The sequence below is a fragment of the Saccopteryx bilineata genome, chromosome 2 (assembly GCF_036850765.1).
Source record: "Saccopteryx bilineata isolate mSacBil1 chromosome 2, mSacBil1_pri_phased_curated, whole genome shotgun sequence".
Classification (NCBI taxonomy): domain Eukaryota; kingdom Metazoa; phylum Chordata; class Mammalia; order Chiroptera; family Emballonuridae; genus Saccopteryx; species Saccopteryx bilineata.
In genome coordinates, this window is record NC_089491.1 from 269,338,574 (window position 1) to 269,352,581 (window position 14,008).

Genomic DNA, 14,008 nt, shown 5'->3' on the forward strand with positions numbered 1-14,008 from the left:
CTGCTCAAAGCAAAATGTGACGATCTAGTCTCAAACAGATATTTTTTTTAAAATATTGTGCATACACTAAGTGCTTTAGCTTTGGAAGTCATTTGGTAATTTGGGAAGTTTGACTTTAACCTTCAAAAATTAGGACCAGGGCATTTGAACCTGGGCAAAAAGAATTAAAACTAACCCCAGTTTATCACACTGCTCCCCTTGGATGGGGAAAGGGGCAGGTGAGCAATGTTCAGCAGATGACTTTTGCTTAGTTTCCCTGCTGTCTTCTCACATCCTTTGTAATTGAAAAACTTTGGTTCGGGCCAACTGGAGACCCACTAAATGCACCTGAGCTTTTCTTTACAGGGAGAAGTTCCTACAGGAAGTGAGTTCTCTTATTCAGAAACCCTCACACCCACTGGCTAAAACGAAGACACTGGTGAAGAGTTTGATGAACCGAGCCGAGCTCTTGCTACACGTCACCATCGCGGCCCAGTCCGGCCTCACCAGAAGCATCTCGGGGACCCCTGCGGAAACACCAGGTACTGCTCGGAGCAAGCCCCACAAGGCAGTCCACACTAGTCTGTCTCGAAAATGCACATCAGCTGCTTACAACAAAAGTCGCTCTTGTGTACTCCCAGAGGGAGGAGAAAGGAAATGTCAACAGTTTTTATTTTGCCTTTGACTTTTCTCAGCCAAGAAATGCTTTCCGTTGAATTCATGTGGTGGTTTATGAGTCAGCTGAGCATCATGGATGCCTCCTCACCTGCCTCATTCCATTTTTCTGGCAAGCATCTGAAAAGCCCAATGACCTGTTTTTTTATAATTCCAGGCCCCTTATTTTCAGTTGGTGGTTTGCCATTTTCATAGTGACGTATATAACTAGATAGTCAATATTGTGACTCTTTTAATGCCTCATATTTTCCGCTTAAAGCAGTTTGAATTTATTTTAGTATTTAGCTGGAATCTTCTAGTATGAATTTCCACTATTCATTTTCTTTTTCCTGATCACATTTTAATCATTAGCCTGAAAAATGTATTTCTTGGGAAATCAATGAATCTTCTTACTTAAGCTGGAACCACAACACTGGGCATAGCCCATACTAACAAGTGTTAATTCTTCCCCTGAGAAAACAAGTTGAATGAGACTCCATGTTATCCAGCCTATAGTCTCATGGACACTGTCAAGCAAGCACACTTGTGTGCACCCTAGCTTCCTAGCTGATGGCCCCAGGTTCTTCTCACTTGGGAGAGAAGTCTAGGCTGATGCCCAGGCTTCTGACCCTGGCGATAGCTCCTGCTCTCTGAGGACATCAGGGGAAGTTGGCCTAGTATATGACTGATCGCATGCCTGGGTGGTCTGCTGCACACATCCCTGGCCATGTGAGCCCTTGGTTAATGAAAGGTCCCGTATAAAGATCTAACCACTCACAAAGTCTAGTGATGCCGTCCAAGCAGCTCTTGGTATCAGAGATGATGAACCAGTAGTTTCCTGAGAGATCATCTTCAAAAATTAAGAGTTTTTAGATTGAAGCTATCTAACCATTCCTAAGAGAGATTCAAAATGTCCCCTTCTCCACCTTCCTCACACATTTTATTTCTTAGCAGATCTTGACATGTCTCCCAGTAAAGTGTCTTTTTATAAAACAACTATTTCCCTGAATAGGGTTAAGGAGTTATCTTTTAGGAAGGGGCAGGTCAGATTCTATCTCGATTGTGATATTGACTCATGCCAACTATGATCAGAGCAGAGGTGTCACCAAATGGTAATAAGGTAGGATCCTAAATAAATCTAGGATCAAAGGGGGAACAAAGGCCATCTCTGGGGGAAAAAATGAATCGATTTATTTGAATTAAATTATTGCTTTCAAATTACTTTCTCTGTCCTCTCTTGCTTTCTCAAATGCGTATATTAAAGTGAACATTGATTTTTTTTTTTAAATTTTATTAGGGTGACTAGTTTACAAAATTAATGAATTTTTCAGCCTTCCTTTGAAAACCCAGTTTGAAGAAAAGATTTTTTTAGGAAAAGATTTTAGTTTTCCAAGCTAAGGTAATTTTTGACCTAATATCTAGGTTTAAAAAATTGGCCCAAAAATATTAGTTATCCTCTGCTGGCTGGTTTGGTGGCTGAACTCTCATAGAAAGCAAAGACACCTTAGACTGTTGGTAGCTCCGTGGTAGGTTTACTGTTGCCACTGTCCTCACCAGTGGGGAAGGGCGTGTCAGCCCTGTTACTCCTCTATTCCAGCCTGTAAATCGGCCTCTGAGACGAAGGTGATATCTCACGCTGTGCGGCAGCCTGTCTTTCTGCGTAGCATGTCGGCTCCCTCTGACCTGGAAATGATTGGTAACGAAGACTTGGAATTCACTAGAGCCAGTCAGAGGTAAATGGCTGACGGCCAAGGTTAGAATCCCACCTGCAACTGAGTACCCTTCATCGAAACACACTCCCTGAGGGTCTCTTGTTTTTCGGATCCAACACTTTTCTTTTCCGTAGGCGACGCCATGTGACCAGCCACCGAAGCAGCTCCTTTACACTCCTACAGTCACTAGCCATTGAGGACAGCAGGGACAAGCCCACCTACAGCGTCCTGCTGGGGCAGCTGTTTGCTTTCATCGGCACCAACCCCGACCAAGCTGTAGGTCATGTTTTGCCGACTGCAGATGAACAGCACTGACCAGCATGGGGTCCTGTGACAGTCAGCAGTACTCAAGTGGATTTCCTTCTCATGCGTTTCAGGTGTCCAGCAGCAGCTTCCTTTTGGCTGCGCAGACGAGGTGGCGGCGGGGAAACACGCGCAAGCAGGCCCTGGTGCACATGCGCGAACTGCTGACCGCGGCTGTGCGAGTCGGGGGAGTGACACATCTCGTAGGTCCGGTGACGATGGTCCTTCAGGGAGGACCCAGGTCAGTTTCTGTTGGGTTACAGTGGCCCATCTGGAATGGGCAAAAGCCTTTCCAAAGATGATTTTTGGGGCCAAGTCATAGACAGTGGCATTTATTTACATTTTCCCCTAAAATAGTTTATTTTTATGAAAGTAGTTCATAATTTTGGAAAAAACTCACATATATAGCAGAAAATAAGTCTCTTTATTCACCTTTTCCTTCTAAATGCCACTGTTCATTAACAGCTTGTTATATCAACTACACATACATAAATACCTATTTAATTCTTTTTGCACATAAGTGTGAATGTATGTGATTTTTTTTTTTTACTTAATTCAGATCTTATCGTACATGCCGAACTATAATCTGCTTGTTATTTTGCTCCATGAATCTTGGAAATCTCTATCTTTTAATGTCTCTACATGTAGATCTGCTTTATAGTTTTTAAGAACTTCATGGAGCCCTGGCCGGTTGGCTCAGTGGTAGAGCGTCGGCCTGGCTTGCGGGAGTCCCGGGTTCAATTCCCGGCCGGGGCACACAAGAGAAGCGCCCATCTGCTTCTCCACCCCTCCCCCTCTCCTTCCTCTCTGTCTCTCTCTTCCCCTCCCGCAGCCAAGGCTCCATTGGAGCAAGGATGGCCCGGGCGCTGGGGATGGCTCCTTGGCCTCTGCCCCAGGTGCTAGAGTGGCTCTGGTCGCAACAGAGCGACGCCCCGGAGGGGCAGAGCATCGCCCCCTGGTGGGCAGAGCATCGCCCCCTGGTGGGCGTGCCGGGTGGATCCCGGTCGGGCGCATGCGGGAGTCTGTCTGACTGTCTCTTCCCGTTTCTAGCTTCAGAAAAAAAAAAAAAAGAACTTCATGGACCTCATTGTATGGAAGCCTATATATATATATATATATTTTTTTTTTTTTTTCTTTACAGAGACAGAGAGAGAGTCAGACAGAGAGAGAGAGTCAGAGAGAGGGATAGACAGGGACAGACAGGCAGAACGGAGAGATGAGAAGCATCAATCATTAGTTTTTTTGTTGAACGTTGCAACACCTTAGTTGTTCATTGATTACTTTCTCATATGTGCCTTGACCGCGGGCCTTCAGCAGACCGAGTAACCCCTCACTCAAGCCAGCGACCTTGGGCTCAAGCTGGTGAGCTTTGCTCAAACCAGATGAGCCCACGCTCAAGCTGGCGACCTCAGGGTCTCGAACCTGGGTCTTCCGCATCCCAGTCCAAAGCTCTATTCACTGCGCCACCGCCTGGTCAGGTGGAAGCCTATATTTTATTTAATTTAACTCATCCTCTACTGATGGCCGTATCGGTTCATTCTTACTTTGCTCTCTCTCCCCCTTCCTCCCTTCTGTTCTTCCTCTTTTCTGTTTTGCTTTGTATTAACAATAGTGCTTTAGTCAACATCCTTATTATATTTTTGTATACTTTTGTGCTTATTTACTGGATTAATTTCTAAAAACACAATTCTAAATATTCACTTTGAAGAAGGTTTTGTAATGTATTTTCTATACAAGGCCTTCAGCCAGGATAGAAAAGGCGTTTCCCCCCCTGGCTTCAGGCCCAGGGCCGCTGCCGCTGGGTGCTGCTGGCCTCCTGGCGGCTCTCTTACAGAATTCAGGGCAACAAGCGGAGGGCCGAGGCTAGAGGACAATGCGTTAACCAGGAGCTGATGCGAATAGCTTGAGACATTTCTGACAGAAGAGCCCAAGTGATTCTTCACAAACAAACAACCCCAAAATCTCAACGGCTTCAGCAAAATGTTAGTTCTTGCTCAAGTCCATTGCCAGCCATCTCAGCTCGTGGTGGTTACAAAGAGCCCAGGATGGAGATGAGACAATTGTCTCAAGTTCTGGCTCACTGGCCAGACTGGGCGCATGCCCACCCAACCACAGGGTTGCGCAGAAGGCTTAGAGAGTAGCACTAACGACTGCCACAGCTTACTTCCAGAATAATTTCTCCACAGCACTGGTGGCGTTATTCCTTTTTCCCTTCATTGCCAATACCATGTGACAAATATTTGGAAAAAATGCAGAAAATGCTGAAGTATAAAATCATCTTAAATTCAGTATTGAAAGATGAAACCTATTAACATTTTAGCGTATTGTCTTTGTTCTAACCATAACTACATCATCTTCTCTAGTGTTTTTAGTTGTATAGAACTGTATCGTATTCCTGAACCTTTCTTTAGCCAACTCCCTATTTTTAAACCTTAGGTGTTAGTTATTTATTTTTGTTATTATAAACAATATTATGTTGCTTATCTTTGTAGATAGATGGAAATAGTTTCAGTTCTCAGCTAATAGCAGTTACTATCGAATCTACCCCAAGCTGTGTTTTTCCATTGGGAAAGTCTTCTGTCATACCAACTAGGTTCTTGTGTTCTGCTAAGGAGTGTGAACTTGAAAAGGACACTTAGCTAATCTGTCTGGACCTTGGCTTTCTCGTTAGAACAGGTGCATTTACAGTATTCATTGCTGCATGGAATATTGTAGTTGTGTCTCAAATGATGGTTGCATTATTAAATAAGTTTAAGAAATGTTAGGTCCCATCCTCTTGCTCTTAGAGATACTATGGACTTTATAAAGTTCTGAGAAGTCCTGCAGAAGAGCACCCTGCTTAACATGACCTGACCTAGGATTCCCCTGACTTTTCTTGAGTGTGGGCATTGTCTTTGAGGCACACTTAGGAGTCCTGCCCAGCGCTCTTCTGTCGTCCTGCAGCTTGGGAAGCAGCAGTGATCTTCAAGTTCCTTTAGTTTTGAACTTATCTAGTGACTCTTGGGTTTTGCAGAAGAATGCTTCTGTTCTCATGTTCACTGTCACTGTCCTTGACATGGTTCGAGAAGCCTGAGTTTTGGTTCTGTTTCATAGAATTGAAGAGCTAACCTGTGGTGGGATGGTCGAGCAGGTCCAGGAAGCCTTCGGCGAGACCATGACCTCTGTCGTGTCTTTGTGTGCTCGTTACCCTATTGCGTGTGCCAATAGCATTGGGCTCTTGTGTACCATACCTTATACCAGGTAAGCCAGGAAATGCTTTTTATTGTATGGAAGTTATACCACAATGTGGTTAAGTCAAACTATTTTTAATTTTAAAAATTGGACTTTTTGCTTTGATTATCCAATGACATTATCACTCTGATTATATGAGGTTGCCCCCTGACCCCTGAAGTTATATGTAAATTCCTTATTGTTGAGTTCCTATATGATGAAATGTGGCCATTAGGGATTATATTACATTATCAGAGTGGAGAAAGGTTTGGAGGAAAGAAGACAGTCCCTAAAAACTTAACATTTGGCAAAAAATTTTTTGCATATGCACATCTATTTCCTCTCTTAGTCACTCAGTTAATAGTTTGAAGAAGTCAAGCGCTTATGAAGTCATTCTTTGAATCCCCTTTTGATAAACTACATAATTATTTTTATTATGCCAACCTTGAGCTGATACCATACATTTTTACTTTGCCCTTCTGTATGAACAAACTAGAACTTGATGTTCCTTATTTATGGAGGAAATCCTCTTTCTCTAAAACCATTTCTATGTTCAGTTATACATCGTGATATCCTGCGTTGTAGACAGAGAACTGTACCAACATGGTTTCTGTCCCTTTGATAACCTGAGTCCTAAGTAGGAGGGTCCTGAGGGCAGGTCAGTTATGTACTGCACAACCCTGTCCGCCTGGCGCAGGAGCGAAGAGAAGTGCCTGGTGCGCAGTGGCCTCGTCCAGCTCATGGACCGGCTGTGCAGCCTGAGCAGTCAGACTGAGTCCAGCTCCAGTGAGAAGCAAACCAAGAAGCAGAAGGTGGCCACCATGGCCTGGGCAGCCTTCCAGGTGCTTGCCAACCGCTGTGTTGAGTGGGAAAAAGAAGAAGGTAAGAATAAGAAGCAGGATTCCTTTCTAGAACACATTGATTTCTTCAGTTGATGTGTTTATTTATTAAGTATTTGTGCTGGAAGAGGGAAAGAGAAGCTGTTGTTACACGACATCATCAGTTGGGCTTCATCGATTAATGACTCCATGAAAGCCTCTTCCTTGGCATGGTTCTAGGAAAATTTATAGCTATACTGTGACATTGAACAGTACCCTATCCTAGGGGGCATGATGGTAAGTGAAATATGCCAAACACTAAAAGACAAATCCTGAATAATCACATTCACACCTGGAATCCAGAAACCCAAACTCATAGAAACACAGTAGAACGGTGGTTCCCAGGAGCTGGGGAAGTGGGAAATGGGGAGATGTTCATCAAGGGACAAACTTCCAGTTACGAGTACGTTCTGGGGATCTAATGTACCACTCCCAAGGAGGGCAACTGTGAGATGATAAGTATATGAACCAACCTGACTGTGGTAATCTTTTCACAGTGCATATGTATATTAAAGCATCAGGTTGTATACCTTTTAAAAATTCACATTGTACTATCTAAACATATATCATTTTTACTTGTTAATTATATCTCAGTAACGCTGGGTGGGGCAGGATGCTAACCGCCCTAAAGAAGTACAGTAACCCCAGGAAATTGAGAAGACATTTTTGTTTCTTTCTTATCAACACTGATAACAGTCTCCAGATAAGTATTTTAGGAAATGGTTTTCCAGTTGCACTTTCGAGATGCTATTTCCAAATTATATTTTAGTTATTACCAATATGATTTAAAAAGTAAACTTGAAGGATAATTATTCCCTAACATCCCAGCTCTGTATATAGCTTGTTCGTTTACATTTATACATTCACCATGTATTTCACTGTCTTGAGAGCCAGGCATAAAATGGAGAGGGCCTTGTTTCTCCCCTTAAGAGATACAGTCCAGTGGGGGAGTAGGCCAATGAACAAATGATTACAGGTAGTCAGTGCCGTAATCAACGTGACTGCAAATGGCCGTGGGACCATAGAGTTTCCTACAGATGAGCTATGCTAAGGGGCAGGCAGAGCTTAGCAAAGAAGGTGGTGGCACATGGATGACTCTTGAAGGGATGACGAAGACTTCCAAGCAGAATAAACAGTGTGTGTATGCGCAGGGCTCCAAGAGATCATGGCAGGTTCAGGAAATGACAAATAATTTTGGGGCTTTTATAAGAGATGCTGTGAGGGGTGGGTAAAAGGATGCCCTGGAACTACAGTGAAGAGGGAAAGATCCAAAAAGCTCTTATTTGAAAAGAGGTAGGTTGTGGCTTAAAAATTACTGATTTCGGCCCTGGCCGGTTGGCTCAGTGGTAGAGCGTCGGCCTGGTGTGCGGAAGTCCCGGGTTTGATTCCCGGCCAGGGCACACAGGAAAAGCGCCCATCTGCTTCTCCACCCTTCCCCCTCTCCTTCCTCTCTGTCTCTCTCTTCCCCTCCCGCAACCGAGGCTCCATTAGAGCAAAAATGGCCCAGGCGCGCTGGGGATGGCTCTGTGGCCTCTGCCTCAGGCGCAAGACTGGCTCTGGTCTCAGCAGAGCATCGCCCCCTGGTGGGCGTGCCGGGTGGATCCCGGTCGGACACATGCGGGAGTCTGTCTGACTGCCTCCCCGTTTCCAGCTTCAGAAAAATTAAAAAAAAAAAAAATTACTGATTTCATCACAGTAAAATGGTGACTCTTCCCTGTCAGTCACAGTCTTGTTTTGTATGGATTAATTGTAGTCCGTTTTAATTAAAGATAATGTCTTTCCTCAACATTGAATCATTGTTCAAGTTACTAGTACCTTTTTATGTGCAGATGTTATCTAATGAGGGGTTGCTAATTGGATGGCTAATAAAATACTGAGCAAGTTAAAGAAAACAGTTGGGCAAGGGAGAGGGCTTTAACATAGGGAGGCTGGGATGGAGGGCTGCCCACAGCTACAGGCCGCCATGGCTCCCTGGGGTTTCACCGGGCTTTTCCTTCTGTAACTCAAGGCGGCTCCACAGAGGCTGTGCACTCTGGGCTGGCCCGGCAGGTGTCCAGCCTTCTCACGAATCACCTTGCCCGAGCGACTGAGTGCTGTGGCAACCAGGCTGCGGGGAACGATGCTCTCCAGGACGTGCTCAGTCTGCTCAATGATCTCTCGAGGTATGGCAGGCCGAGTCGGGGCCCTGGGGTGGGGGCTTTCCTCTTGAATGACTGTGGTTCCTTTGGGTGGTCCTTGTCTTTTGAACCACCTATGGTAAATTGCTAGGCTGTTCTGACATGCTCCTGCCTCGAGAAAAAATAGTGGGGAATAAAGTCATTGAAAGTTAGTATTTAGTTCCAAAATGTAAGGATTATTTAGATTATCATTTGCTTTAATACTTTACTGATAACATCTGCTACCCTTTCAAGTCTGTGTATTTGCATTCAGTGACCAAATCCTTTACCGTCATTATAGCAAGATTAAAGAATAATCTGCCAGGACCTGTTCATTCACTGTCTCATGCTGTGTCTTTGAAAGATCTCTGTGGAGGTTTAATATCATCCTCTGTGAGCCATGAGGCCCACAGAGCTTGTCCACCTAGGCTGCTTGTTCCTTGGCTTCTGTTGGACTGTGTACCTTCTCCTTAGGAAGACGTTACAGATTCAGCTGTGTCTGGTCCCATGCTGGTGAGGCTGGTGTGATACCTTTGGTCTTGAAGTATTCCTTAAAAAGGAAAAAAAGGGCCCTGGCCGGTTGGCTCAGTGGTAGAGCGTCGGCCTGGCATGTAGAAGTCCTGGGTTCGATTCCCAGCCAGGGCACACAGGAGAAGCGCCCATCTGCTTCTCCACCCTCCCCCTCTCCTTCCTCTCTGTCTCTCTCTTCCCCTCCCGCATTGGAGCAAAGATGGCCCGGGCGCTGGGGATGGCTCCTTGGCCTCTGCCCCAGGCACTAGAATGGCTCTGGTCGCGACAGAGCGACGCCCCAGAGGGGCAGAGCATCGCCCCTGGTGGGCGTGCCGGGTGGATCCTGGTCGGGCGCATGCAGGAGTCTGTCTGACTGTCCTTCCCCGTTTCCAGCTTCAGAAAAATACAAAAAAAAAAAAAAAAAGGGAAAAAAAGATGAAACTGTAAGGCACCTAGATTGGGTTTCTAAGTCTTGGTGCTCTGTGAATGAATCATGCCAAACTGCAGGAGCTCATTTAAATAAACATCAGGGATCAGAAAATAATCAAAAAAAATTTTTAGTATAATTGGTCAATTGTGAGCTTTCATCAGATAATTACAAACAACCTGAATTCTCTTCCATAAAAACACAGTGCCAAGACTATGTCTTTGCTGTGATATCTGAAAATTAGCCTCATTCGGAGACCTCTTTCTTCTGAATGTCTATAGACGAACATTCCTAGCGTTGCTCCTTTCTTGCTGCTTTTCCAGGAGTCACATAGGTAAAGCCATCCTAAGCCAGCCAGCTTGTGTGTCCAAACTCCTCTCCCTGCTGCTTGACCAACGCCCGTCGCCAAAGCTGGTCCTTATCATCCTTCAGCTGTGCCGTGCGGCGCTCCCACTGATGAGTGTGGAAGACTGTGGGAACGTGGAGCTCCCACCATGGAGCTACTCTGTTCCCTCCCTAAACAGTGAGCAGGAGGATCCCAGCGACCCAGCGTCCAAGATCGCCTCGTTGCTCTTAGCAAAACTGGCAGATTACGTGGTCCCAGGTGAGCAGCTTTTGGATGGGAGACTGGCACAGAGGCGCCCACCTCTGTGGATGGTCAGACTGGGCTTTCACTGGTCCACAATGGCAGCTGTGCTTCCTGTGGTAAAAGAGACAGAGAAGGGACAGAGAGGGGAAGAGAGAGTCCAAAACCACTGTTCTCCATGCACAAACAACACAGCAATTGTTCTGTTTACTTAAAGGCTGCCAGACAGTTCTTTCTCCAACTGCTTCTGAACCGGACACCACACTGACAAAAGCCAGTCCCAAGAATTCCTTAAAAGGAGATAAAGATCCTGGAGAAGAGAGTGAAGCGGTAGATGGCAAGCTCTCCATCTTCATCCATAAGCGAGAGGACCAGTCATCCCACGAAGTTCTCCAGCCATTACTAAGGTGACCATGATTGCAGTAGCTGCATGTCATCAAGCAGTAACCCTGTCTCAGGTCCTGTGCTGAGTAAGCCCCTTACATATATCAGCTGTCTCAGGCCTCCTACCAATTCTAAGACATAATCTGTTACTATCATCCCTATTGTTACCCATGTCAAACTGAGGCTGAGCTGAAATGCAGATACAGGCCCACTATCCACAACTTAATCACAGCTTAGTGCTATTTCCCAACGCAACAGAGAGCAAAAGCCCCGTTGAGAATGTATTGTTTGTGTTTGATGGAGAGTTGACAGTGTGACTTGGGCTGTAAGAGGAATAGTGTGAATAGTGTTACTGGCGTCCCTCAGCCATCAGTAAATTGAAGAATACCATTGACTGTGGGATGGAGAAATAAGAAAATCTTTTTGAAAGCTTTAATTCATTGAGGTATGAATGGTATGATTGCTCAACAAGGAAGGAGAAATATATTGTTATTGTCCCATGATTACAAACCTATGGGACCCTGTTAGTGGGAGCCAGGACATGGGACGGCCTGCTACAGAACACCGGGGAATGTAGGCAGCATTTCTGTCTCAGAGGGGGAGTCCACTCTTCAAATAAATGATTTGATGATGGTGTCATCTTCATAATTGGGTCTCTTGTTAGCTGTCATGGCAACTGAAAGTACTAGTGGGCTGCTGGCATAAACCTATCAGGGTCAAGGCAGGTCAGTGCTTACATGAGGAAATCGCCAAGAGGTAGTCTTGGCCATTGCAAAATGTCATAGTGTCAAATTGGTGGCAGAGGAAGCTGAGAAAGGATAATAATATTGCGGTCATTCACAGCAAGACTTAGACTCCATGCTGCTGTGAAAGTCCCCTCGCTTGGGCATTCAGATCGCTTGCTTGAGGGCATCATGGGTGCCTTGCCTTCCCTTTATTATAGGTTCAGTCTCCATTTCATTTCGGTCTTTGGTGTTTTTCACATAGGTTTTTAATTATATTTAAAAACAGCTGTTGTTTTGATTGCTTACTGTGCTATAATTAAGCACTAATAGATGGTTTCCTTTTTGGAAAAATTGAGTCTTCCTGTGAATTTTTAAAACCCTTTGTAGCGTATAATGGTGGCCCGACCACAGCAAGGTTGCCCTATGACATGCAGCCCCATCCTGACCATGCCCGTTAGAATGTGGCCTCTCTCTGCTTCCCTTTCCAGTAGTTCAGAAGGACGGCCCTTCCGCCTTGGGACTGGTGCCAACATGGAGAAGGTTGTGAAAATGGATCGAGACATGACCAAGGTAACCTTAATGTGGAGGCACCTGCTTTGACGAGACACACGGTTAAAGAACATTTGCCATGCTTCAAGTTTCATGAGAAAAAAAAATAAGATTAATTCAAGTTCCCGGAAAGAAGCAGGGTGAGAAATTGAAGCCAGTGGCTTAACTGAAGCCATTTTCATGAGAAGTAGTCAAAAATCAGTTTGTCATTAATGTTAAAACGTAAAAGGGAACTCTTGGTTTTGACCTAGAAATTTTTTCTTAGCTCTGTTAAAAAAAGTTTTATAGCGTAAATGTACTTTAAAATTGATAATAAATGAAAGGCAGTTAAAAGAGTTATATTAGATAATAAGAAATAAAGACAAACATCCCATCAAAATATAAAAATGTGCCCAGGCTTACAAATTGCCCAATATGTATAAATAAAGAAAAGGAATGAAACCAACAGTAGTATGTGACTTTCACGTGGCAGGCGGGTAAAGTTAAGAAAGATTGATAATACTCATTATTGTCACAATGAGAGTAAAAAGACATTCTCAAGTATCCAAAGACAACCATTTTCTCTTCATGATTTTGTTTGTAAAAAACAGAAGAGAATCTGTGTGCACATAAAGAGAGGATTGGTTAAAGAAATTGTTATATGTCAATTATACCTAAATTTTTAAAATTATAAACAATTTTTTAAATTATATAATAAAATACTGTACACAACTATAATAAAGAGTCAGATAATTCTTTATATACTAGCCTAGAAATATATTCATGATATTTAATAACCAAGAGACATAAATGGAAAAACTGTGCGTGTAGGGTGGTCCATGATCATGGAGGTCAGAATCTGCACGGAAAGAATCTAGAAGATAAACATTTACCTGTGTCCAGGTGAAGACACAGGATGTTTGGAGGGACCTCACTTCCTACATAGAATATTTTAATATTTGAACTTTTAAAAATTAGCCTGGATTGCTTTGGTAGTTGGGGGAAGCAGATTTACAGTCCGGTGGTGAGAAGAGTGACATATGGAGACCGTCTTGAAACTGACCCCCAGGGCGGCTGTTGTGAAGTCATCACGGAAGAGGCTGCAGCTGCTCTCCGGAAAGCAACCAAGTGGGCACAGTCCGGCCTCATCGTCAGTGTCGGGCCACCCGTGGAGTCCATCAGCCCAGAGACTGTGAGTGGACTGTCCACAGGCGACAAAAAGAAAACCGCCCAAACCTCCATTTGCCGAGAGAGGAACTCTGAACTTGCCAGGTAAAATCTTTCACAGCATGGAACCTGTCCGCACTCTTCTCAGATTTTCTTTGTAAGGGGTTTGTTTTTAGGGCGTTAACTCTATATTACCCCCTTGACCTGCTGGCAGTGGGACTGAGGGCTTCAGATACCTGCCTGAGGTTGTAAGCAGTGAATAGGGGTGCACTCTGACCAAACGAACAACCTGTGGCCAGAGGGTTGTTCTTCTGAGAAAGGCCTCTACCAGGAACACCAGTACAGTTTTCTGAGTACAGTATTAGTGAGCTCTGGTCTCACTGCCTTCACTTCTTCCAAACGATACACCCTACCATCCCAGCTGTGATGTCAGCTTCTTCCTAGGTGAGGAGAGGGTGAATGGGCGGGTCCCTGGAGAGTTTGTGCCAGCTGTTCTGTGCTTGTGTGCCAGTGGCAGCTACCATGTGGTAGCTTTCCTTTATCCTGATGGCTTACACAGTCAAAAATCATGGATCCATTCCTTGGCAATTCATGGGTCTTTTGTGGTTAGGAAGTAGCGTTCAAACTCTTTTAAAAGCAAATACAGGCCCTGCTTGGTTGGCTCAGCGGTGGAGCGTCGGCCTGGCGTGCAGGAGTCCTGGGTTCGATTCCCGGCCAGGGCATGCAGGAGAGGCGCCCATCTGCTTCTCCACCCCTTCCCCTCTCCTTCCTCTCTGTCTCTCTCTTCCC

At 44.8% G+C, this 14,008-nt stretch overlaps 1 protein-coding gene across 6 annotated transcripts in view; it reads left to right on the plus strand.

Annotated features, from left to right (window-relative positions):
• HECTD4 (HECT domain E3 ubiquitin protein ligase 4) overlaps window positions 1-14,008 on the plus strand; it is a 197,399-nt gene that overhangs the window by 118,981 nt on the left and 64,410 nt on the right. For all 6 annotated transcript variants that reach the window (XM_066260527.1, XM_066260528.1, XM_066260533.1 and 3 more), the window contains 11 exons: window positions 346-521; window positions 2,231-2,366; window positions 2,480-2,621; window positions 2,723-2,889; window positions 5,742-5,888; window positions 6,556-6,740; window positions 8,745-8,898; window positions 10,153-10,433; window positions 10,633-10,822; window positions 12,013-12,094; window positions 13,122-13,324. In XM_066260527.1, coding sequence (XP_066116624.1) covers window positions 346-521; window positions 2,231-2,366; window positions 2,480-2,621; window positions 2,723-2,889; window positions 5,742-5,888; window positions 6,556-6,740; window positions 8,745-8,898; window positions 10,153-10,433; window positions 10,633-10,822; window positions 12,013-12,094; window positions 13,122-13,324 — 1,863 coding nt within the window. The remainder of the gene's footprint in view (window positions 1-345; window positions 522-2,230; window positions 2,367-2,479; window positions 2,622-2,722; window positions 2,890-5,741; window positions 5,889-6,555; window positions 6,741-8,744; window positions 8,899-10,152; window positions 10,434-10,632; window positions 10,823-12,012; window positions 12,095-13,121; window positions 13,325-14,008) is intronic.